This window comes from Marmota flaviventris, chromosome 5 (assembly GCF_047511675.1).
Source record: "Marmota flaviventris isolate mMarFla1 chromosome 5, mMarFla1.hap1, whole genome shotgun sequence".
In the NCBI taxonomy this organism is placed as follows: domain Eukaryota; kingdom Metazoa; phylum Chordata; class Mammalia; order Rodentia; family Sciuridae; genus Marmota; species Marmota flaviventris.
The window spans coordinates 61,318,725-61,344,090 of record NC_092502.1 but is presented as its reverse complement, the minus strand read 5'-3'; the positions used below and the strand labels follow the sequence as shown (position 1 = coordinate 61,344,090).

Genomic DNA, 25,366 nt, shown 5'->3' with positions numbered 1-25,366 from the left:
TCCTAGACTCTTCAGGGGGTCTGACTCAGCCCTATATCTGGTGAGTCCCGATGGCCCAACCTTGCCCGGAAAGGGCACTCCCATCTTTCAGAGACAATGCATCTTCTTTCTGTGTAGTTAAGACTCTTTGATCACGTTCCTGGGAACTCAGAGCCCAGGGTGGCAGCAGGAGATTGTGCAGAGGGCTCAGATGGTCTAGCCACAGACCTAGGCCCACTCCCAGCTCCTCCCTCCTGAGCCATGCAATCCAGGCGGGGGTCATTTCACTTGTCTAAACTGTAGTTTCTTCAAAGTTTTCCTTTTCCTCCTCTGTAGCAATCTCATAAGGGAGTGGGATAATGTTCTGGGCCTCTGCACTGGCCTGGGTCTTGGTGGCATAAGACCCACATCTATTAATTGAAGGAACCCATTTGTGTCCATGGTCTCTGCCCCACCACCAACTCTTCCAGAACAGAGACTTGTCACTCACACCTCTGCACGAGGAAGTGGCAAATCAAGCACAGTTCTCTGGTGGCTCTGGGGGCAACCAGCAAAGAGTTAAGACAGTTGCAGTCCCCTCTGAATCTCATGTGACCTGGGTTGTGCAGCCTCAGGGTCTGCGGTGGCCACTTTTTCCAGACTCATTTTTCGCTGGTGGCTCATGGAAAGTTTGGCTCCTTTAGCCCCAGGCCACTCCCTCTGGGGACTGAGGCCTCGCTGATGCTGGTCCTGCCCTAGAAGGGCGTCCAGAACTGCCTGCCCGCCAAGGATCCTCAGCCAACATCCCCCCCAGCTCATCTCCGCCTGACTTCCTGCTGCCCTGGCCACCTCCCACAGGACAGAGCAGCAGCCGGCCCCCTCTGGCCTCCTCCAGCACCCCCATCCTGGATCACTTCTTGTTTGGGAGAAAAAAAGCCTTTTCCCGCTAATGTCCACAGCATCTGTGAGCTGCAACCCCCAGGGAGTTGTCAGGAACTGGAGCCAAAGTGAATTTGGACATCCGCTGGTCAGAGCCAAATCCCGGTTCCTCAGCCCAGCCAAATATGCTACTTCACCTCTCTGAACCCCAGCATCCTCAGATGTAAAGTGGAGAGAATAGTTATCCCCTTGAGGAGATTAAATGAGATAATACTGGACACACAACATAATTTTAAAAGCTTATCAACATGCTTAAAGGCAAAGCTTAGCAGGTAGAAACCCTCTTGGTGGGATAGTTCTCATTAGCCAGCTGTTCCTTGTACAGGTGAAAAAAAAAAACATAGGCTCAGCTCCCACCTCCAACCAGCCCAGGGAGAAGGAGGTCAGGGATGGGCGTTCCTGGATCCAGTGAGCCGACAAGCAAGGCCCAGGGTTTGTCAGCACTGTGGCAAGGCTCTTGTAGCTGGGCTTCAGTGCCCCCTTTTGTATAACTAACGGGTTGAACAGGAACAGTGGGCTCCACTGATGGCTTGGGGAGAGAGGTGAGCAACATGGACCCTTGGCCTCTACCCACCCCTTCAGCCTTCTGGAAGGACCACGTCTTGAGGCCTGGGGAGGGGAGCAACGCCTCCTTCTTCAGAGATGGATTTGGAATTGGCTCCACCTGGTGGGAAAGAAGTTCAATTTTTCCGGCAGGACAAGCTTAAAAATTAGGAGCTCTGGTGGTCTCCCCAGTGAGCTGGTCTGCCCAAGCCAAACCAGTAGGAACCAGGGTGGGGAGGGGGGAGAGGTGGGGAGCGCAAGATAGGAGTAGGCACAGTAAGAAAACCATCTGATGGGCTGGGATTGTGGCTCAGAGGTAGCAGTGCTCACCTAGCATGCGTGAGGCTCTGGGTTCGATCCTCAGCACCACATAAATATAAAATAAGGATATTGTGTCCACCTATAATTTAAAAATAAATATTAAAAAAAGGAAAACCATCTGAACCCTAAGCTTTGCTTTGACCTTGACTTTACTGACCATGGTCAGGGTCTCAGAGAGCTTCTGGGCTTGGGTTGGCAGGAGTTTAGAGGCAGGGGAGGGGCTGATGGTCAATATTGATCTAGCTGAGTCAGGGGAGAGGATGGGGAAGTGGGGAGCCTGAGGTTGGCTCCCTGTGTGACTGTGGGAACCGGGACAGTGATGCTCTAGGCAGGACTCCCTAACCTGGGGGCTTACTGAACCGATGGCTGCCTGGACTCCTGCCCAGCTTAATGTAGTCTCATCTCTGAGGATGGGGTCTGAAACATCTTTATTTTTAGCAAATTCCCAGGAAGAATCTGCCGCTGCCAGACCCATTCCCATATTTGAGGACCACAGTTTCAAAGGAATTGTTATAATGAGGAACTGAAACCCAGAGAGGGGACGTAACTCATCTAAGGTCATGTGACCTCTTTTGGCTTGGTGGGAAGGGATAGCCCACCTGGCCAGGCTGCCTTCGGGAGGTAGACTCTGAGAACTTGGCAGGCCCAGGTGCAGAGGGAGGCTGAGGTTGGCCTGGGGAAGGCAGGACGAGGAGAAGGGAATATTCCATAGGACTGGACCTGTTCCACCTGTCCCCGGGTGCCCATGCAGACACTCCCAGCACCTGCTGGAGGATGTTTCCTGAAAGATTTACTAAAATCCAGGTGTGAGAAAGGCCATTTCCATGGCTGAGGACTCACCATGTCTTAGAAAAGGACAACCACATCATGGTGCGTTGGGGGCTCTCTTTCAGCCTGATACTTCTGGCTCCTCCTAATATGTTTTTCATCCTTCCCACTCCATTTCTGGGCCCTTGACCTTTGCTCTGGCCTCCATGCTTCCCTCATATCTCACCCCATGAGCACCTCCGCAAAGCCTCCAGGCTCCAGACACCATCTCTCCTCCTTCCTGGAGGCTCCCCCAGGGTTTGCACCTCTAGGTCCAGCCCCCATCCCGGCCTGCCCTGAATTCTTGTTCTGTGCATGGCTTTCACTGTCAGAGATGGCCTCAAGGATTTCTGGGAGACATCTGGCTCATTCCTGATCCTTCCCCAGAGTCCAACCTGGCTCCAGCATACCTCAGGGAAGCAGGTGTTAATTGTGGCTCAGAGTCCAAATCCCCTTTCCCTCCCATATGCCCGGGACCATCTTGAGCAGCTTCCTCACCCTGTGACAGCGGTCTCCTCAGTCATGGAATGGAGAGAATGATGATAGTGCCTATCATAGATGGATGTGCTGAAGATTGAGAGGACAGAAGAGAAAGGATAGAGGGTGTCATGGAAGCCCCCGAGGGACCTGCAGTGTGGACTTCAGGAGTAGACAACCAAGAGATGAGGGAGTCTCTGGTCAGGGACAGAAGGTCAAAGGTAGGGGAGTTTCTAAGAATCCCAGTCACTATTTGCTGGTGTCCAGAGTCAAGGAAACACAGACCAGGACAAGGGAGGCCCCTGGGGGAAGTGAGAACTGTGTCTCTAAGTTAGAAGGCTTGGTGAGTCCTGCCTCATGGTCTTGTAAGAATCCTTTTTGCCTGAGTCTTATCTTCATCTTCAAAATAGGGCTGTCGTGACTGGCAGGAGGAGTTGTGTAAGCACACTGTGAACCACAGAGCATCACGTTCCTGTGAGATGAGGAGAGTATTTTGAAGAGAGCTGGTACTTTGTGTATATGTGGCACCAGGGATTGAGCTGAATCCAGGGACATTATGCCACTGAGCTATATCTCCAGCCCTTTTTATTTATTTTTTATTTCTTGTTAATTTGCCCAGACTGGCCTCTAACTTACAACTCTACTGCCTCAGGGTCCCAAGTAACTAGGATCGCAAGCATGTGCCACTGTGCCTGGTGGAGTTGGTACTTCTTGAGAGTTGAAGGCTATCTGTCTCTTGAGGTCATCCGGGTCCTCCTAAAGTGTGAGAGCCACACAGAGGCAGAGGACAGTCGGACTTACTCCTGTTCTGCCACCTGCTGGTGGTGTCTGTAATAGCAGCCTGAGCCCTCAAGCCCTTTGCACTGCCCAGGGGGAAGAGTCCAGTTTGAAGGTAGAGCTGGGAGTTTGTGAGCTCCAGGACAAGGTGTGAAGAGAAGTCCCCAGGTCCCTCTTGTTCTTCTCAGCCTTGGCCTTGCTCCTGCTGCGGAGGTCTTCCCATGTGGGCAAGGAATACACTCCGCATACACACTCCCCCTGGCCACCCACACTTCAGCAGTAAGGAGAGACTGGGAAAGCAGCTGGTGCGGACGGAGACTCTGGAATCCCAGGAACCTGGAGCATAGTCTAAAGGGAACTGTGGGCTCCAGGGAGGACCCTGTGGCCCTGTTTAATGCAGGCCTCTGGGAGTGGGGCATGGCTTAGGATGACCAACTCACCTAGTTTGCCTGAAACAAGCCTGAGATTAGCACCAAGAATCTCGTGTCAGTATCCAAGGTGGTTGGCTGCTCTATCATGGGCTAAGGAGCTACAAAGTCACTGCATTGCCACTCGGGTTCAGCCTGGCCACAGGCGAGCAGTTTGGATCCAGAGAATCTCCCTGCAGCCAATGGGGCCTCTCCTGGCATCCAACTCCCCAGCCTAAGGCCCCTGTATCAGAGGCTCCGCCCACAAACTGTAGGTAACAAGGCCTCTCACACCTTTCCCCAGAGAGCTCACCAGGTGCTCTGAGACCTGAGGCTAGTCTGTGAGGTTAGGATGAGGGAAGAGAAGGGTAGGGAGGATTTCAGAAACAACTTCATCCTACAAGGAAAGCCAGGGCCTGGAGGCCACAACCCCTCCCCCCCACACACACCCTCCCCACCCCTTGGGGGGCTGAGGAAGACTTTACCTCTTGGTTGTTATGGGAACCCATACCCACCCTCTTGCTCTTGTTAAAGGTACCCTCAAGAACCTGAGAAGACACTGATTCCATCCCTGGTTCTGGGTGTGTGTGGGGTTGAGTGATTGGCTCAACCTTGAGCGTGTCATCTAAGCCAGTCCAACAGAATAAAGACTGGGACTTGTCTTTTTCCACAGGAGAGATCTGGGACAGAGAAGGAACACCTCTTAGCGCATGGTGCTTGGCCAAGACACAGAGAGACAGGGAGTGCACAGAAGTTTGTAGCTATTTATTGCACTGAAAACACCAAGAATAAAACAGACACCCCTTTCCCTCCCCCCCGCCCGCCCCCAGCAGAAAGTTTGAGCAGTGGTCATTCAAGTTCACAGCCACATATTTTTTTAAAAAAAGAAAAGAAAGAACTAAAAACAGAACCCAAAACAAATAATAACAAAGAAACCAGCATGGGGAGTCTGTCAAACACATCCCCCAAAGGGTCTCCCTCCGAAGGGAGACTGGAGGCCGGGGTGAGGGGACGAGCCATGGTGGGCACAGACCCAGGAGAGTGCTTTCCTGTAAACGTATTTGCATGCTGGAGTCTGGGTTTTGGCTTGGGTTTGGTTTTTTTAAATTTTATTTTATTTTTTGCATCTAAAGGTGTTTGGGAGGAGCATGGAGTCTGGTGAGGGTGGGCTCTGGGAAGCTTTTTCTGCCAGTTTCTCCTGCCTGCTGCCTCAGGGTCACTATGGGGCCTCGGGGTCTACACCAGGCGGTCACCCACCCACCTCCAAATTGGGGGCCATCTCGGCCTGGGGCAGGAACCTGCCTCCACTTCTCTAGCACTTGGAGAGGCACATGGTGGGCAGGTGGTGTGTCGGCCAATGACAGGCAGGACCTTGGGGTCCTTCTGCTCAGCTTCCTCTGGTAGGGAAACCAAGGTGCAGAGATGGGAAAGGATGGGCCCAAGGTCACACTGCAAGTCTGGTCAGAGCTGGGAATTGAAGCCTCCTAACCCTCCTACCACTTCTCTTTCCCCCGCAGCCACTGCTGATGAGCAGCAGATGTCACCAAAGAGGGGACCGAGGGGCCAGCGGGGCAGAGGGTGGGGACTGGCCAGGCCCAGAAGCAAATTAGAGGCCAGTCAGGGAGGAAGCCTGGAAGTTCTCACAGGCAAGATGGGCTTCATGTCACCATCTGTGTGATCCTCCATCAGCCTGAGTGGGAACACTTAACCCTTTTAACCAATGGGGAAACTGAGGCTGAAGAAGGGACCAGAACTTGCTCGGTAATCGCAGCATCCCCTGGTGAAGACACACCCTCAGCTTTGGCTGGGGATGGCTGGGGGGGACCTGGCAATTCACAGAGGGACAGGTAGTTTTGCTGCTGGGATGATAGGATCACTGGACAGTACTGAGAGGCCCTCTGGACCTGGGGCAGGCCAAGAGCCCACCCTGAGGCCTGGGCATCAGGGTCTCTGCAAAGGAACTTGCAGAGGCCAGCGAAAGACCAGCCTGGAAACAGGAGGCTTCGGCAGCCAATTTCCTGGCCTGCAGCCCAGCCTGTCTCACCCGTCCTTGGGCAGCAGGACTGAAAAAGGAACCCAGCAGATAGCTCGTGATAGGGAAAGGCAGAAATTTCTGGATTAAATGACCTCACCAGTTCCACTCCTCCCAATACCCAGAGCCTCCTCCAAAAACCCTGGAGATGTGGCTCTTCCTCCCCCGAAATCCTCCTGAGGGGACAGTATCTCATGCTGGCAAAACACGGCCACACAGAGGCCAGAAGCACGGAGAGGCAGCAACATAATCCCGAGTCGGACACTGAGAATACAACCTCTATTATTATGATTATTATTTTGTCCAAAACATGTAGATTGATTTTGCTGTTTTTCTTCTTTTCATTTTTGTTTTTAACATACTTACTGCATATAAAGTCATGCAAAGAGAACAGTGCAGACAGCAGATACCCGTGGACGTGCCAAGGCACTCACACCAAAGTCAATCCCAGGGGAAGAGGGTGGGCGAGAGGAGAAGCGAGCAGAGAGGAGGAGAGCCCGAGGTCCAGGAGGAGGCGTGGCAAGTAGACGTTTCCAGGGCTCTGCTTTGGCCACCAGATGCCAGAGGGAGAGAGGCAGTGAGGACACGTGTTCCCGGGGCCCCCAGAGGTACGAGGGCTGCACAGACAGATGGGATGAGATCCTGGGAAGTGCAGTCATAGGACCGAGTTTGAGGGAGTAGCAAAACAGAGCCTGGATGTTTCCATCCTGCCAACCTCCCTGCTCCCTGCCCTGCCTTGCCATGTCCTAGCCACCCTGGCATCGGATGCTCCCCCATCCTGGGAGGAAAGCCTGTATTGGCTCACCTCAGACCAGAGTGGCAGAGAGACCATGATCCCTGGGCTGAGCCCCCCTTGGCCTCAGAGTACCACAGGTGACAAGGTCCATCTCAGAAATGACAAAAGAAGAAGAAGAAAACAAAAAATCTAGAACAGAATAAAAACTACCCCTCATCCCTCTTCCCAACCCCCCTCTTCCCAGCCCAACCCTTCTCACAATAATTTGAGAGGTCTAGTTATTACATATATATCCATTAACGCAAAATCCATTTACGAAATACACAGAAGTTTGGCTATAAAAAGGCATGCGGTCCAAGTAGAAGTGATACCTAAACGTTGCTTTCTTTTGACCCTGAAACACAACCAGATCCCCTCTCAGACAGGACCAAGCCGGAATTCTCCAGGGGCGATGGGAGGGCGGGTGGTGGGTTAGCGTTGGAAGGCAGCAAGTGGGGACACCTGAGGGGTGGGACTGTCCACATGGGGGGCCAGGTCTGCTGACCAACCGCAAGGGCAGCACAGGCCAGCAGGGGGTCAGGAAGCAGTTTGAAGCAGGGGGCTCCTAGTATCTGCTCCTCTCTTACCCTCTCCCACAGGGGAGTTTGGCTCTGGAGACTTGGGGTGTTCATCTGCCCTTCCCCAGGGACCCCAGAGGAGGAGAGATCCTCAGCACATGCCCCTCCTTTTCCCTGAACACACGGCTGGGGCATTTCTGCCTATAGCCAAGGCCAGACTAGGCCAACAACAGCCAGGTAGAGGTTGGGGGTCCCTGGGGCCAGCACCCTGGGCACCGGGGCCTGAGGAAGCCCCACCCTGGCAGAAGGAGAGCGGAGACTGAGAACTGGGGCTGGGAGACCTGGCCATTTGCTCTGCAGTCGTGATGGCTTTGTGAACAGCAGGTTTTCTTGACGCAGGTACAGAGTTGACAGTGGTGGTGGTAGGACAACGTGATGGGGAGAATTCCAGCAAGATCCAAGTGGGAGAACCAGCAGCACATTCCACGAACAAGGAGTGGACCCCTGCGACACAGCAACGCGGCGACCCCAGCCTGGTCCTTCAACTGCAAGGCACAGTGCAGATGGTGAGCCCCAAGGAACCTGAGGGAGCCCGCCCACCGCCTCCTAGGGCTCTGGTCCAGCTCGGGCCCCCAGGACCTGCAGCCCCGAGGTCTCCCTCCTGGGCTCCTCCCACCCTGCTCGGTGGCTTCAGAGACAGGTCCCCGCCCTAGGCCAACAAACCCCCATGCCTTTAGAACACCCTGGGGCGAGCAGGAAGGAAGGATTCTTACTGGGGCAGGACGGAGGGCGCCCCGGATCTGTGGAAGTGGACAATCTGCCATTTGCCATCCCTGCGGTGCCAGACGCGGGTCTCCTCTGACTGGGCGGTGCGGGGAATGCCGCCCGCGTCCAGGTACTGCGTGATGCGGATGTAGGCGATGCAGGCGGACTCGTCCCCCATCAGGTGGATGTGGGGGTTCAGGATGGTGGTGTGCACGGGCTTGCTGTTCCGGGACCACACTGGAGGCAGGGATGGGAGGGGCAGAGCAGATGCAACTGGGGGGCCTCCTGCCTCCCCTCCTTCACTTTCTCAACTCACAGGAGCCCTATCAGGGGAGGCCCCTCCCCCTGCCTCATTTGCAGAAGGGGAGTCTTGTGAGAGGGCTCCGATAGCTGGGAGTCCAGGCAGAACTGCTAGGTAACAGAGACCTCCCACTCCGGTGCAGACGCAGTGAACTTCAGACACGCAGAATTTTCCAAACAGGAGGGAGTGGGATTTTACCATCATAGTCTCTTGGACACACGGAATTATAAGGCCAAAATGATTAAGGAACTAGATGAGCTCCACCTGCCTCAGACCCAGATCCTACATGGGCCAGGCAGGCACAAAAACGGACCCTTCTGGGTCAGGGAGATGATGGGGAGTAAAGAGAACTGTGGCGGATAGACCTCCTTGTCCCATTTAAAGGGGGTGCCCGACCCACAGCTTCACTGGGGTTACCATGTGAATAGGTGGGACCCCTGCTGCCACGCCGGGTGTCTCAAGAGGATCTGGAAATCTGGATGTTTCTATGAAACTCTTCACTTTTAATTAGTGATATAGACTTTGAATTTAAAACATGACACAGGCCATGTGGAAAGCTTCTGCAGTCCAGATGTGACCTGTGGGCTGCCTGTCGGCCACCTCCATGAGAAACATACAGAATTATGAAAACAGGGAGAATATGAGAATTGTAGAATCTTAGAACCTTTAACTTTTGGGATTGGTAGTCATGGAGTGAGGTCATGGAGCTTTCCAGAGTTTAGGGGTGGGCGGGGGGGGATGCATAGCTCTTGTAATCATGACTGAACTGATAAAAGGACCTGAACTAGCTCCTGCTATATTAGGTCACCACTGCAATTATTATTATAGAACAGCTGTTTTTCTTTTTTTCATCAAGATAAAAAATAAAAGCACAGAAAGACCATGACCCAGGGGTGGGTTAGAGAATCAGTTGGCTGATTCTCACCCTTTCGAGGAACCCTTAAGAGTAGCCCCAATATAGGTTCTATTTGAATAACTGATTCAAAATGCATATTCTCCAGTTCCACCCCTAGACACCCCAGTTTAAGAGACTAATAAAAATCTCCCTTCCAAGTCCCCACCCTCAGATTCTGATATGCAGCCAGATTTGTGAGCCACTTATTTCCTGAAAAGTGTAAAGAGTCTAATTTTTTTCTGGATTGCAGAAAGTACCCAATAGCCTCCATTCCCTAATATTGTAATCACACTATGCCAGGGTTTTCAATAAATCACCAAAATCATGAGTCTTCAACATATAGAATAACAGGCTTAGAATTCTGGGCTCTCAGGCATACAGAAGGCGGAGCTTTAGTGTCATTGACTTGGGTAACCTCAGAGGTCAAAGGGCACTCCTAAACAATGCATCTGTGCAATGTTCCTGACAGCATGCAGGGAGGAGGCACACAAAAACATCTATTTCAAAGCATCTCTCTAGTAGTCACGGAAACTGAGGTCCAGAGAAACCGTCTAACTTGGCCCAACCTGGGCCAGTTTCTGAAAGTACTACAACAGAACCTAAAAGAAGTCAGGCTCCTGGTGGAACTGAATTAGGACAATCTAGAACAATTCCAGAAGGGATGAATGGTTTAGCATTGTCAGGGGATGGGTGTTACCACTGTTGTTAAGGACTGGGGTCCCCAGGACACCATGTTAACATGGTGTCTCTCATTTAGATTAAAGGCCCCAGTATCCACCGTATGGATAGGGTAGGAAACAAGGCCACGCCCTTGACAAGAAAGAACTAGCCACATGGAGGATGTGAGTGAGTGGCCACTCTGGGCCTTTTGCTCCTGTGGATCCTGCCTTGGACGTGACCAGATGGTCAAGACATGGGCCAGCGCCAAAATGGTGGCTGCTGCACAGGCAGACGGGGACTGCAGGGGTTCCTCTCTCTGTTTGGTCCCATGGTCATCCCTGTACCCTCAAAGTGGAGCCTTGGCCTGGTCTCTTTTTTGATTTGTCAGGACAGGAGAGGTATGGTAGTAGCCTAGTGATCTGTGTGTGAATTTCAGGGTGATGGGGACCCATGGGGCCCAGCCACCCCTCTTCACATAAGGATTTCATCTCTACTGCTACTGATTTATTAAAGGAAGATGTAGCTTCATTCTTCACAGCTTTTTTCTAGGGAGAGGTCCCCTGTAGTCTGTACTCTATAAAATTCAGTTAGAGAGAGTGCAGGCCAGGGAAGGAATGTCCCCCCTAACTGGAGGCTGCTACTGTGCAGATGGAGCTGGTGACACTGGCAATGGGAGGAGAGTGAATCAGGTTTAGGTTCTGCCTCTGGCTTCCTTTGGACAAGTTATTTCCCTATTTGGGCCTCAGTTTCCCCTTCTGAATGACAAAGAGTTGGATGAGATCTTCAGTCACTGAAGTACCGACCTTGCTGTTTTGACCATATACAAGGGCCACCTGTGCTTATTTCATGAAGATATGTTCCTGGGTTGACTCACTTTACTAATTTATATGTTTATTTTGAAAGAAAACTTTTGTGCACAAGCATTAATGAACAATCAGTATCATAGAATAAAATCTTAATACTAAGTTCAGAGAAAATAAAGTTATGCAACTCTATCCCAGGTTCTTGCCTGACAGGGATTGAAGCCTAGAATTGGCTTAATCCTTGATAGAAAGGGACATTAGTTTGGAGACCTGGTAAGGATAGGCTAGCACCCAACTGAGCCTTTCCCCTAGGTTGGAGCGGGAGTATGGAAAGAGATTTTAAAAGGAACAGCCTTCTCCCTGTGATAGTCAGTGTTTCAGGTAGTGCCTGCACAGCCCTGAAATCCTGTTGCATAGTCCTAATGGTACCTGCCCCTCACCTTGGGGGGCCCCAGATATACCGCCTCTGGGGTCCTTCCTCCAGATCCTAAAGCTGCATGAGTCTAACCTGCATGCCCATTTCCTGGTCCCTGTCCGACCCGTGGCCTAGGTGAGACACAGACACAGGCAGAAAGCACCCCAGGGCAGGCCCAGCTGCAGCCCCCTGACAGCCCCTGGTTGCAAAGCTGGCAAGGTCTCTCCTGCAGAGGAGAGGCCCAGAAAGGACGGACATGCAGGACAGAGACCTAGACAAACAGGCAGGGGCACAGCAGTGTGAGCTCGCTGTCCCCCCCTCTTTCCTGCACTGCCCGCCTACAGGGGGCATGTGCACCACAACCCAGGAGCCAGCTTGTGACCAGCGGGGCAGCCGGGATGGCTTCAGACATGTAGCTTGGGGTGTGAGCCAGTGGGAAGGCTCCCTTATCTATGAAACAGGAACTAATGCCTGCCCCAGACCCCTCCCAGGGTCAAGGATAGGAGAGGGCTGCAATGGCTTGTCACCAGTATCCCTGATTTCTGGGAACCCCCCACCCCACCTTGCCCCATCCTCAGCCACAGGAGGGACAACGGCTAGTCAGGATGGCAGTGGAGAGGCCAGGGTTAGGAGAGGGAACCAAGAGGGTACCAACCCTGGTCCATACGGAATCCTCCTCTTCTCTGGCTCCTGAGCCGCCCCTGGGGCCCTGCCCGTCACCCTGCTGTGCCATCCGGCAGGACATGGAACGAGAGCAGACAACAGGCACCCCAGAGAGAAGGGATTGCTCACGGTTTTCAAAATAGAATCGATGGAAGTCCAGGCCCTCGACCAGGTTCCCCAGGGCCTCGGGTTCGAAGGCCGTCATCCCGGGGTCGCACATCTTCCTGGGGGAGGAAGCCAGAGGAAAGAGGGGCTGGGGCAGCTTCTTATTGTGACCTTTGTGGGGGAGCCCCTGAAGGGCGATCAGTGAGACCACTGGAAGGGGCTTGCAAACTGCCAAGTGTGGCGCGTGGCTGAGTGGATGGTGCCATCTAGATCCAGGAAACCTAGGTACAAGTCCTGGCTCTGCCACTTATGGTTATGAGACCCCAAGCAAGTGGCTCAACCTCTTGAAGCAAGAGAAACACGAATAGGTGAGCAGGGTCCTGCTGTAGGCAAAGTGTGCCAACAGGAGAGAGAGCCTGCTTTCTGCTTCCCATGCAGGGCCCCGGCCTGAGCCGTGGATCCAGAGGGGGCGTTCCTTAATTTGTCTTCCTGGGATGTGAAGGTAGGTGGCTACCGTTTCTTTTACATAAAAGGGACCTCTGTTCACCAGACCAAATAAGTCCCTGCATTTTGCTAATTTTTGCAGAAGTGCCCTGACTTGAGCCTCAGTTCCCCTTCCGGAAGATGAAGAAAATGGCATCAGAGGAGGAGCACCTGGAAGGGAGGAGCACGGGGGCGTGGCTGAGGAGGCCCTCAGCAAACAGAGGCTGTGATTAGCCAGCTGCTCCCTTCCAGGAGACACTGACAACCAGCTGGGCAAGGGAACAAGTTATCTCCCTCATCCCCAGATTTATAGAATCTTTTGAGGGACAATGTAAACCCCTGTGGCAAAGAAATGAAGCCAGGGGCAAGAAATGACCCAGGAAGGATGAAACACCCAATCCAGGGTGGAATTAGGGATACTGGAGGAGGATGTCAGGCCCAGCATTACCTGAGCTGCCTAAAGCTCAGGTGAGCCCACACAGTGCACTTCTCCACTCAGGACCTCAGATTCTCCAGCCAGATTAAGCCAGGGAGATGGGATCTGTGCTTAGACCAAATAGGGTGCTCAGGACACTGTCAGCTCCAGAACCTTCCAAGGATGGGAGCTGGGGGCTGAGTGTGTGGGAGACTGAGCACACCACTGGTGGAGGTGTCTAGGTGGCCCTGCCTCTTAGAATGGCAGGACTCAGAGGCTGCATTGTACAGATGGGGAAACCAAGGCTAAGGGAGATGTAGGGGCTTATTCAGGGACACACAGCACCCAGACTCCAGGGCCCAGACAAGGGCCCCAAGGTCATGGCAAGAGTCAGAACCTAGGGTAGGCTGCAGATGCCAAAGTGACATCACAGAGGTGGAAGGGGTCTCAAGAAATGGCACTGAGGGACATAGGAGCTGTGGGGGAGCCCCCACTCTCTTGCTCTCTGGACGTGCCTTTCCAGAGTCATTGATATATCCCAATTGGCATGATATATCCCAATTTAGTTTTTTCTAGGGCCAGTGGCAAGACCAGCCTAACAACCTGCTTCTGGGCTTCTATGCAACACCCAGGCATACACGTGACTACACACTTGGGCACACTTCTTGTGCACACAGTCACAAATGTGCACATATGTGTACAAGTGCATACACACATATGTACAGGACAGGCCAGTTGCAGTTCAACATGCACCTCTCAAGCGCCTTGTTCCTCCAGAGAAAATCAGTGAATTTCTAGGGGTTTTGCCACCCACTGCTGCATACCACCACCACCCCTACAGAACCATCCTGGCTGCTGAGCCTTTGGGAGGCACACTTTGGCTCCTGGGCACAATGGACACCAGGAACAGACTGTCCAAGGTGCGAACCCCAACCAAGTTATTCCCAACTCACCTTAACCCCACAGGCAAGGTGACTCAGCCTCAGCTGGCAGATTTTCTCTACCAAAAAGCATATGTGGGGTCGCCAGAGCCGGGCCTCATCAGCACTGGCCAAAATGCTAAGGCCTAAGTCCAAAATTTTGCTCCCTAGGATGGGCAGAGTCTGCTTCTGGCCCAGATCAAGAAAGCAGGAGGGACCACCAGGGGGCGCCCCAGTCAAGCCCATGCTCATTTCTCTTGGCAAAGGCCAGCAGCGACTGTGGGATGTCACACACGACCTGCTTCATCTGATGCTATTTGTGTGCATGGTGCCTTATTCCCCGGAACCTTAATTCAGGGTTCCGTTTTGAGGTGCTTTGCTCCTCCCTGCTCACTGAAGGTACCCACCCTATGGGTCCCTGCCTGCTCCAGCCCAGCCGAGGTCAGAGGCTGAGGAGGACCAGGACAGGAACCGGACTGGCAGGACTGAGGAGGGGCCCACCTCCCTCCCCTCCTTCCCATAGTGGAGTGGAGACATCCTCTCTTTCCTTGAGGAAGCAAAGGAGCTTTGATGGAGTTCCTCCTGGGAGCAAGATGAGGACGGGGAGCAGGGGACGGAGGACTGAGTACAGAGCGGTGTTGTGAGCGGAATGCTCAAGTTGAAGCATCAAGTCTCAGTGCAGAACAGAAACTCGAGCTCAGTCTCATTCACAGCACATGCAGAGTGAGCGAATGAATGAGCGTCTGCGACAGGGACCCCCAAAGTTAGCCATTGGCACCCCCTGAACCACAATCCAGGCAGGACATGCAGAATGAGCCCAACTGACTCACGTGTAGGACTCAAAATCTCCATTGCTTATGGCTTCAATCAGCTGCTCTGTCACTTTTATAATTTCCTGTTTCCGCACTGTAAGGCAGGAAGGGACACAGAAATAATAATGATGATGATAGTAATGAAACACCAGCTACAGTTTCCTGAGTCCCCATGTGCCAGGCAGACCCTGTGCTGGGACCTGAGGCCTTATACAGATCATCTCATTTATCCTTGCTTGTTCCTGCAGGGTAGATAGCATTCTCCCCATTTCAAAGAAGTAGAAACTGAGGCCCAGAAGGGTGAAGAGAGGTGAATGTTCTCTCAACTACATAGGGCAGAGGTGTCTCAGCTGGAAGCCTTTGCCACCAAGAAGCACGGTGGACATTCCATAGACCTGGTTTGAACCCAGGTCTTGACTCCAAAATATGCTTCCCTTCTACCTTGGCCATGCAAATCATGGCCAAATCTGAAGCCATCAAGGACAGCCTCAAGGCTTACCCATCCCTTGTGACTGAATGAGATTTTGGCTCAATCCCCCAGGATTCAGGAATTGAGCTGTGGAGAACTTTCTAGCATTCATGGATCCCAGTCGCTCTCTCCCCTCTTTGCCACTGAAACACCATGAGCGGCTGACCTTTCTAGTGGAGAGTTAGATGTCAGTTTTCTTATCAGATGTGTGATGTTCTGAGCCTCAGCTTCCCGTTCTGTAAAATGGAGGACATTATCACCCTTCATTCATTCAGAGCCAAACACATAATGGAAACCAGCTGGGCTTTGGTCCCAGGCAGATCTTAATTGAACTCCAGCCCAGGTCCTTACAAACTGTGCAGCTGTGTGCCACAAGATGGTTTGCTGGTCTGCCAAGTGGAGATGAGAGTGTCCTCTTCCCAGGGTTCTAATGTGTTATGTGGGTGGGGTGATGTGATGAACAGGCAGCACTTGTTCAAAAGCCTGACACATAGTAGGTGCATGTTGTCAGCACTGCCATTTTCTGCAAGACCCTGTCCCCCCCCCCCCCCGCCAGGCCAAGGGGCTGCCTCCTCTGCTCCTCATAAACACCCTGGGAGGCAGGCAAGGCTGGCATGTCCCCATGTCACATATGAGGTGACAAGCCTCAGTGATGAAGGAGTTTGAAGCCAGGCATCCTGGTTCCCAGTACAGCCTGGCAAAAGCCTCCCTCAGATTCCCAGAGACAGGCCCCGCCTCCCTCCTCCCCCAGGTTTGCCATGCCTGGCCACTTGTTGGCCACTGGAGCAGTCCCAGGTGAGGTAGGTGAGCACATTGCCTGGAGAGCAGGCTCAGGCCTGGCCTCAGCATGCTTAGTCTGGAAGCTGGCAGGAATACCAAGCCTGGCAGAGGTCCTGGCCTGCCCCTTGTCCCAGCTGACCATGCCCAGAGCTCACCTGAGGCCTAGAGGGATGGGATATAGAACCATCATTCCTCCAGGCTGGGGAAACTGTGACTCGCCCAAGACATGGAAGACAGCAGGTGCCAAGCCTGACTTGCAGTCCCAAGTGCCCCAACCTACTCACTATCCCGACGCTCCACTTCACTGCTGCTTGGCCCACATGCTTTCCTGTCTCTCAATTCAATATGAGCTCGAGGGGGTTGGGCTGTGGCTTCCCTGGAGCCTAGAATAGGCCTCGCCCCCTCAGCCCCTTAATATTGAATGAATGAATGAACACACCCACCCAGCCTTGAGCCACGCGCTTAACCTACAGAGTCTCAGAGCCTCACTGCAAAGCTTCCCTCCCATATCACAGTGGTGCAAACCAAAGGGGAGAGAAGCTAAATGGCTGCCTTTGGTAGAGCTGGGACCCCAATAAGAGCCGGTAGCTGCAAAGCACAGTATCTCCCCCACACCTGAGCCCAGAGCTCCCCTAGGCCTGTGGTGGGTGCTAGTCAGATAGAGCGATTATGGTTTAATGTCCACCACACAAATAATTCTTTTTCTCCTGGCTCCAGTTAGCATCAACTGGCTGGAAATGGGCCCATCTTGAGACCATGTGCATGACCTGGTCACATGGGTTCTCCCCATTGCTTTGGGACCGTGCTTGGGTTGGGCAGAGGTAGTACTTGGTGCAGAGCGAATAAATGAACCAGTGGATGGCTCCAAACTAGAGTCTGCAGCTACCTTTGCCTGGTTCCCTGGAATAGCACAAGTCTCCTGACTGCCTGCGTCCCTTAGTGCTCCAGACCCTGGCATCCTGGTCAGCTCGGCCTATCTTCATGAAAGCAGGAGATGAAGATGGGAAAAACCAGCCCTGCCAGGAAGCACCTCAGTTCAGCCACTCCCACACGGAGCCAGAGGTGACAACACAGAGCAGACCAATGGGTTCCTAATGGAACATGGGACCCATGCCACCACACTTGCCTTCTCCCCATGAACTTGGAGACCCCTCCAGCTTGTCATCCCGTGAGCCTCCACATATCGTCCTACCTCTTATGGGCTTCTTGTCACTGCCATCACAGGGAGTCCAGCAAAGTGGTCCAGGGCATGGATTCTGGAGCCAGACTCTGGCTAGGGTTCTCTTCTGGTTCTGCCACTTAATAGCAGCATGTCCTTCAGTAAGGGCTGCCCTGTGCCTCAGTTTCCTCACATGCATAATGGCGATACTAATGGTACCTACCTTGAAGAGTTGTCTGGAGGACTGAGTTAAGAGATAGCTAACACAGAGATAGCTAACCCTAAGAGCCAGCTGCTGTTCCAAGACCCTAACCTCAAGCCACTCATGTAAACAAGGATGCATTGGGTTGAGCATCTCAGACAGCAAATGGCACCCCATCACAGACAGCTGTGTTTCTTGTCATGTGGGAATCTCAGAAGCAGAGCCTTGCGTCTCTACCCAGGGCAGGGAGGCTTCCCAGCGGCCTAACAGGACAGCTCAGTCTTGGTTCATCCTTGTGGGCTTGTGACTTGCAATGTGTACACTCCTTCTTCTTCCACATTGACACCAGTGTCCCTGGAAGCCCCTAGGTAGAGTTCTGGTCTTCTTTCTTCCTTCTGGAGTGAGCACCTTCCCACCCAGAGCCTGTCTGAGTCTCCTGCCACCCAGTTTTCTCTTCTCTGAATACAGAGCCTTCAGAATATGGTTCCCAGGTCCTGCCTCAAGCTGGCCAAGCACTCCTCAAGGCTCCTTGCGCTGTCTGGAGGCTCTCTGAGGGTAGCACACAGTCTCAGGTGTGGCCCAGATAGTGCAGGATATCAGCTCTCTATCCCCTCCCAAGTTCTGGACCCTTTACTCCATGAGTGCAGCCTGTGACAGTGCTCAAGGCTGTGTCTCCTGCCACTTGGCACACCATTTTGCCAACAGTCGAAGCCCAGTGGGTAAGAGCTTCCCCGGCTTTCTTCTCTAGGACAGAAGATCTAGAGTCTTTGTGCTTCTTCCACAGGAAATCCACTCTTGTTTTGAGCTTTCTGTGCCCGCAGAAATCCCATTGCTGTGCAAGGAATTCATCCAGCAGATGCTTGGTAGTGACATCTGGCATTTCTCCTCTGCCAGGTACTCACCCAGATGATCCAATCTGGGAGTGCTTCCCTACAGATGGGAAGGCCAAGGCCCCAGAGAAGGTAAGGTGCTCTCTTAAGATTACACAGCATGCTGAGGCTGTGTGATGGGACCAGCATTCCTAACTAGTAGTTCCCAGAATGTCCCTGCCCAGAATGTCCTTGCCCAGTTCTTCAGATTGGAGAGAAAATTAATTTTGCATGGAGCTGATCAGGAGGAGGTAGGGAAATGGGGAGGAAGGCTGAGAGAACCTAGTGCAGTTCAGAAAGCGAGAGACCTGTGCATGAAGCCAGAGGGCTCTGAAATATTCATGTCCCTTCCTTTCCTCGGGGGAACTTGCTCCCTGGAGGATGACATTTCTAATTAACTTTAATGTTAGTTCGGAGTCCACCCCACCAGCTGCTATTCTCACTTAGTAAGAGGGCTTAACAAGTTAACACCAGAAAAGAGTTCTCTGGGAACTTTCTCTGAGCTGGGGAGGCTGGGGGAGGCAGGAGGCCTCTTCCCCGCTCCCACATGAGGAGCAGGTCCTGGCTGGGCCAGAAGCTCTTAAAACAGACATGGCCTCCCCGGCTCTTCTACATGTGGGGAAACTGAGACAGGAGACAGGGTCCCTGTTCTGCAGTAAATGATACATGCATGCCCTTCCTCCTCTCTAGGGTTCACACTCCTGAGAAGAGAAGCGGAGGTGAACTAAAATTCAAGACAAAGTGCCCTCTCCTGATCCCTGTAAGAGGAGGATGATAGCAAACATGGGGCTTCAGGAATGTCACCGGAAGCTGTTATGTCAGGTAGAAAACGTCTCTGATGGTCCCATTTTACACAATTATGCATATGCAGTTTGCATTCTATTCTAAATACTTCTCTGTATAATGTATAGTTTCTTAATATAATCTTTGATTAAAATTAATAATCTAAGAAAATGTCATGTGACTTCCTGCCAATCATGAACTCAGTTTGGAAAAAAAAAAAAGAAAGAAATTAAGATTGTTTTTAAAAAAACACTTACCACATACTAAATGTTGTGAATATACTTTTATTTTTATTTATTATTACTAATTTTCTTACTAAGGATTGCACCCAGGGGCACGCTACTGCTGAGTTACATGCCCAGCCCTTTTTATTTTTTATTTTGAGGTAGAGTCTCTCTAAGTTGCTATGGGTGGCCTTGAACTTGCAATCCTCTTGCCTCAGCCTCCGGAGTCACTGAGATCACAGGAGTGCATTACCACACCTGGCTGGTAGATGTATTTTATATGCAGTTTCTCATTTCATCTGCATAGTGATTTCTGCGGTTGGTACTATTATCATCACCTCTTTGGTATTAAGGAAACTGGGACTCAGAGTAGTTGAATATGTTATCCAAAGTCATCCAGCAAATGGATTCTAGCAGGGAAGTACAGAGCCAGGCCACCTCCACCATCCCTGTTTGCCCTGAGGCCAGAATTATAAGGCCACAAGCGGTTGCCTCAGAATCCCAGAGCCTATCTCTCACCATTGGGAAAGAGAGAATATCTTAGAAGCCCCATGATTTGGTCTACTACAGACTTACACAATCAGAATCCACAGGGGGAGAGCTACAGGGGATGTGGTTAGAAGTTTGTACCTGGGGGGGGGGGGGGACTCTGCACACTGACTTGACCCTAGTGGGCAATCCTTTAAGAGAAGGCATCTGTAAAGCTGTTCCTGGTGCTGCCATAGAAGACTGATTTGCTAGCACCAGGCTGTGATCCCCCAAGTTGGAAATGACCAGAAAGAGACACCCACAGGCTGGGCCCATCTTCTAGGCTCCTGGCAGAAGTCAGGAACCGTCATGGTGTGTGGCATGTCAAAGCTGCCCAAAAGCCTGAATCACATTTGTGCAAAAAGCATGCCATGATAAAATTCTCTTTCCCCGACATTGTCTTCTTTTCAAAGCAAAATATCAAAACTCCTGGAAAATGTCTCAACAGATACAGCTGAGTTCCCTCTCTATGGATGGCCTTTCCGTGTATTTTCATAGACTCCCCAGGTGTCTCTGGCACCTGCTGGAATAGACAAACCTCTGAACCCGACGGACTCTCTGTCATGGGAAATGAGGAGGGCTAGGTACCCAGTGCAGGCGGAGCAGCAGGACATTGTTAACACATCAGGGACTTGGTGTCCCCTGGGCAGAAACCAGCTCAGGGTTTCTGTTTCTTCCTCCAGCCTCCCAGAATGCTTGCTACCTACCCTGTGACCAGACCTGGTTCAACTCCCAATCCTGCTGGTCAATTGGTTTGGGGGCCAGTTTACCCAGGCTCTGTCCTTTCCTCATATGGAGAACAGATTCCACTACAGGGAACTACCTTGTAGGGTTGTTGTGAAGCCCCAGCATGTTAGACCAGAAAAAGGCCCCGGAGCAGGCACGGGACTTAGCAAGTATTCATAAATCACAGCCATGAGTGCTATTCTTGCCATTTCCTCCTTTACCACCTGATTGCAGGTAATCCGCACCCCCCTTACTCATTTGAGAATTTTTGTGGACTGTTAGCCTTTAGCTACCATAACCTTTGCATTTATGGTTGGTCTTGGGCACGGTTTTCCATGCTCCAGCAGACTGAATATTCTAGATTTTTCCTCCTCCTTTCTTTACTATTATTACTTCGTGCTTTAAATATCAACTCACTTTAAAAAAGAAACTCTCAGAAACACTTATTTCAGAAGCAAAATTTATACCACTAGTACACATTCATGACTTGAATTTGTGATTAATTTTTTTTTCTCTAATATGTATTAAAGTAAAATCTATGAACTAAAATAAGAAAAGACCATCCGTGCCCTTCCGGTAACCTGGTACCCCACACGGGGACGTCATGCCCCAAGGTGTCGGTTGTCAAGAGCCAGGGCAAGGCTCCACCCAGGCACAGGAAACAGGCTGGCATGGGGCTTTCTGGGGTGAAGCGGTCTGCCCAGAAAGCACCAGGGAGTCTGGGGGCCAGATGCCAGAGGCAAGACCATCCCCTACCTTTGGTGTCTTCATCTTCAATGGTGGTGTTGGTGCTCTCTGAAGATTCCTGCCAAAGAGAATGAGGGAGGTGGTGAGGCCTGTCTGGTGAGCGACACAGGTGTGGCCAGCCAGGGGCTGCCCCAGCTGCCTGCCAATGTGGACCGCGTCTGAAGTCCCAAACGGCTCCGCCATCCAGATGCTGCCTGAAACCCTGCCAGACTTCCTGGCCTGAGGAGGGAGGGCCCCACTCTGCAGGTGGCTGGGTGGGGCCCGGATGAAGGGGTACTGCAAGGAGATCCCTGGCCTGTCTGGAAGGGCTGGAGGGGGATTCCTGGGTCCTTTCTGCTCAAGGGGGCAAAGAGGGGGTTGCAGAGGAGCAGAGAGACACCATGGCGGCCACAGAATGGGGAAGGAATACACACACTGGCAGGAGAGGAAGACAGATAGAGGGAGGCCCAGTGTGAGAGAGGGTGGGCTTTTCAGAGGGGAGAAAAACCACACAACTGAGTGAGACAGCCATGGATCCAGAAAAAGAGGGACGTGGGCCACCTGCAGCCCTAGACAGAGGCAGGGCTGGTGGCCCCTCTGCCCGAGCAGACTTACAAGCTCCAGGGGACCTCCATGGCACCTACTACTTTGGCCAAACACAGCCCCACCCTGGCCGCAACCGGCACAAACCAAGCCCTGAGATGAGTTCTAGAGCAGAGGGGTGGGCAGAAGCCAGAAGCCAAGGGCTGGACATGGGGTTGTGCTCAAATCCACCTTCACATCCGAGAAGGTCTCAGGTCTGCTGTCAGCCTGCTGGCCTGGGCTGTGGAGTTGGAGGTGTCAACAGAAACACGCAAACAATACACACACACACACACACACACACCACACACACACACACACACACAACACACAAGGCCCACATACCAAGCACGCCCTGAGCACCCTCTCCCCGCCCCGGGTTCCCGTGCAGCCTGCAGGAGGGAGGCAGGAGCAAGGGAGGAAGGGTCGAGGCCCAGCATTTACCGGCGTGGAGGAGACGGCAGACACTCACCATTAACTGAACGCTGGAACTGGACTTTCTTTTCTGGAAAAACAAGGAGAAGAGATGGGACAGGAAAAGACACAGCGTGAAAACGGCACGGAGCAGAGAAGCGACAAGGGATGTTTGGAAGGAGGATGGGCCTCAGGGTCATCCTCTGTGGTCCTTTGCTGGCCTGGCATTGGGAAAAGCAATCAGGGCCACCAGCACAGCTGGCCTAGCGGGGCCAGCCCTCTCAGGCTGAAATCCTGGGTCCTCATGTACAGCTACCTGGGTCCACCAAGATAACAACCAAGCTCAAGGCCAAGCCTCCCTTGGACCAGGGCTGCCTACTACACCTCACTCTGATGGAGAAAGCTACTCCTGACTTTGGCTGCCAATTGCCCAAGGCCTTCAGAGCCCAGTGCTCTTGAAGGACAAAAGGGAGATGAGGCTGAGTGCCTTCCCCGAGGCTCCCACGTCTCTGCTAAGAGAACCCCACTCCCAGCTGAGTTTCATTATCACTCAGGAAATGTGCAGTGTGGGGATCAAACCCAGGGCCTTGCACATGCTAGACAAGCACTCTACCACTGAGCTGCCTCCCAGCCCCAGGAAACTCATCAAAAATGTACAGAATGAGGTCCCCTTTGAGGAGTTTGATAACTAGATCTGGGGTGGGAACTGGACATCTCCATTTCCAGAAATATCCCCAGGGGACATGAGAGATATCAGGGCCAGGCAAGGGGGCCAGTCCCCTAAATAGCCTCGAACACTTACAGCTTCCCAGCTACTATCCCATTTGGCTCCTTTACGGTGATGGAGAAACTGAGACACAGCCAGATGTGAGGCTGAGTCTAGAGCTGGAGTCCTGTGGCCTTGCCTGTTGGCCTGTCCTTGCACTTGGTAGCATCCCCTGTACTGGCTGCGGTGCCAAGGGAAGCGGGTGTGCAAATACGGATCCCCTTCTCCTTCCTTTGGCTCTCAGAGCCTGGAGTCTTGGGCTCACACTTACAGAAAGTGCAGGTCAAGAATGGCATTTGTATTGGCAGGTGAGACACTAAGGCCCGGAAAGGGGTAGTGGCCTGATCAGGTTCTTTCAGCAAGCCACTGGCACATCTGAGACCTGAGTGCAGGGCTCTGTCCTTTGCCCGGGGTTCTAGGTTTCCACAACCTGACTCCCCTTCAAAGGCTCATCCTGTCCTACATGTTCTTATGCCTGAAAGGCCAGGAGGCCCCTCATCCTGTTGCCCTGTGAGAAACTTGAGGTGCCACCACCGTCAGCCTTCACCATGGAGATGGGGTTTCTGATATTTCTTGAAGGTCTCAGGTCTAATCTTGGGCTTTCTAATTCCATAATCCAGCAACCTTCTGAGTGCCAGGATCTATCCTGTGCCCTCCAACCAGGGCCTCCACAGTTTAGCAGGGATGCTCACCAGGCATCTCTGTGATCATGTCCCCAGCTGGGCAGGACAGTGTGGCTTATAGCCAACCACCTGCATCAGCCGCTCTTCTGTCCTGCTTGCCTTGCCTCTCCTCTCCTGTCCTCTCCTCTCTTTTTCTCCTAGTGTTGGCCTCCCGCCCTGGCTGGAGCCAAGCCAGGCTCAGTGTGTGGGGAAGGGGACAGGCCCACACAGCTCAGCTGTCAGCAGAAACCTGAGGAGCCTTGCAGGGGCCAGGAGGTTTCAGGCGGGACACGAGTAGGTAACACAGAGCAAAGACTGCATCAGATTCGGACGCACAGTGACAGGATGGGACATGGGGAGAGAGGTCACGACGGCACGGATGGGACACCAACAGGGGCAGTGAGTGGGGTGAGGGGTAGGAGCAGTGGGCCCCTCCTGGTAGAAGCTGAGGCCGATGGGTGTCAGGGCAGGCACTGCTTCTTGGAGAAGGACTCAATTTCCCTAAATCACCAAATAACGATGCCACCAACAACCCATATCGACCGGCGCTTTAGAGTGTGATTGGAAAGGGCTTTCACTGAACGCAGAGTCACCTGTCTTAGAACCACATGTAAAGGGAGGTTCTAAGCTCAGCAAGGGGTTGGAAACCAAATGTGATTGACATCAGCCTTGAAAAGCCCTGAAAGACCCGCAAAGTGCAGTCATCTCTGAGCCCCAGCGGAGGTGGCCTCCCTCCAGCGCTGGAACCAATCACTGTTTTTCCTGTGAAGCCCCAGATGAAATGGCAGCAGGTCTCTAAGGACCAGGCTTCAGGAAGAGCATGGATGTCCCCCTTTGGCTGGACACGTGAGGGTCATGGTGTGTCTCCACCAGGCCCCTCCGGGGTGACTTTCTCACCAACCCTTGCAAACAACCACAATGCTCCCCTTGTACAGATGACAGACCCAGGACCATGATCCTCAGAGGGAGGGAGCAGTGAGACCCAGACTCACCCTGGCTTCTTGGCTTGAAGAAAACATGGCTAGACTCTTTCCCCCAACCCCACTACCCTCCCTTCTCTGGGAGCGACTTGGCAGGCCTCCTGAGTTACTCGCATCTCCCAGAAGGACTTCCTCCCTCCTCCATCCAAGCTCCCAGATGGAACTACATAAAGAGATGGTTTGTCCATGGATGGCCTTTGGGTTTCACCCACACCCAGGCCACCCTGAGGAGGAAGCAGCGGCGCTGTTCAGCTGAGCCCACTGGAAAGCTCTGTGACGACCAGCAAACCTCTCCTGCCCACCGCCCTCTGCCAGCCTGGGCCTCCTGGCCTTGCTAGAGAGAAGCAGAACTTAGAGCTTCTTTCTTGGGCCTCCAACCAGCCCAAGGGAGGCCCCTTCTGACCCTATACCCAGGGCTCCTCATCAGCCTCTGTCAGGGTCACATTCAAGAGCAGCAGACCCAGCGGCCTTTCTCTTTCTGCAGCCTCCTCTTCCATTGGCCTGGGCCACAGCACACTAGCATTTGTGGCCTCTGCAGCCGTATACCGAAAACTGCGGCCAGGAAGATGGCCTTCCCCAGGGCCCAATACCCCCCAGCTCAGCATCTACCCACTGGGCAGAGAGACCCCTCCAGCTGCTCCCAGCCTGTGGCAGATCCATGCTGCACAAAAGCTCCAAAGGCAGGCTAGCCCAGACCTAACACCA

The 25,366-nt window shown here is 52.8% G+C and overlaps 1 protein-coding gene across 1 annotated transcript in view; it reads right to left on the bottom strand.

The window, feature by feature from the left end:
* Positions 1-6,532: 6,532 nt before the first annotated feature.
* Positions 6,533-25,366, bottom strand: part of Camk2a (calcium/calmodulin dependent protein kinase II alpha) — a 60,621-nt gene continuing 41,787 nt past the window's right edge. The window contains exons 14-19 of the mRNA XM_027949274.2: positions 22,312-22,344; positions 21,288-21,336; positions 14,810-14,885; positions 12,186-12,280; positions 8,328-8,556; positions 6,533-8,099 (exon numbers count right to left, since the gene is read on the bottom strand). Of these exons, the coding sequence (XP_027805075.1) occupies positions 8,096-8,099; positions 8,328-8,556; positions 12,186-12,280; positions 14,810-14,885; positions 21,288-21,336; positions 22,312-22,344 (486 nt within the window). The 3' untranslated portion in view covers positions 6,533-8,095. The remainder of the gene's footprint in view (positions 8,100-8,327; positions 8,557-12,185; positions 12,281-14,809; positions 14,886-21,287; positions 21,337-22,311; positions 22,345-25,366) is intronic.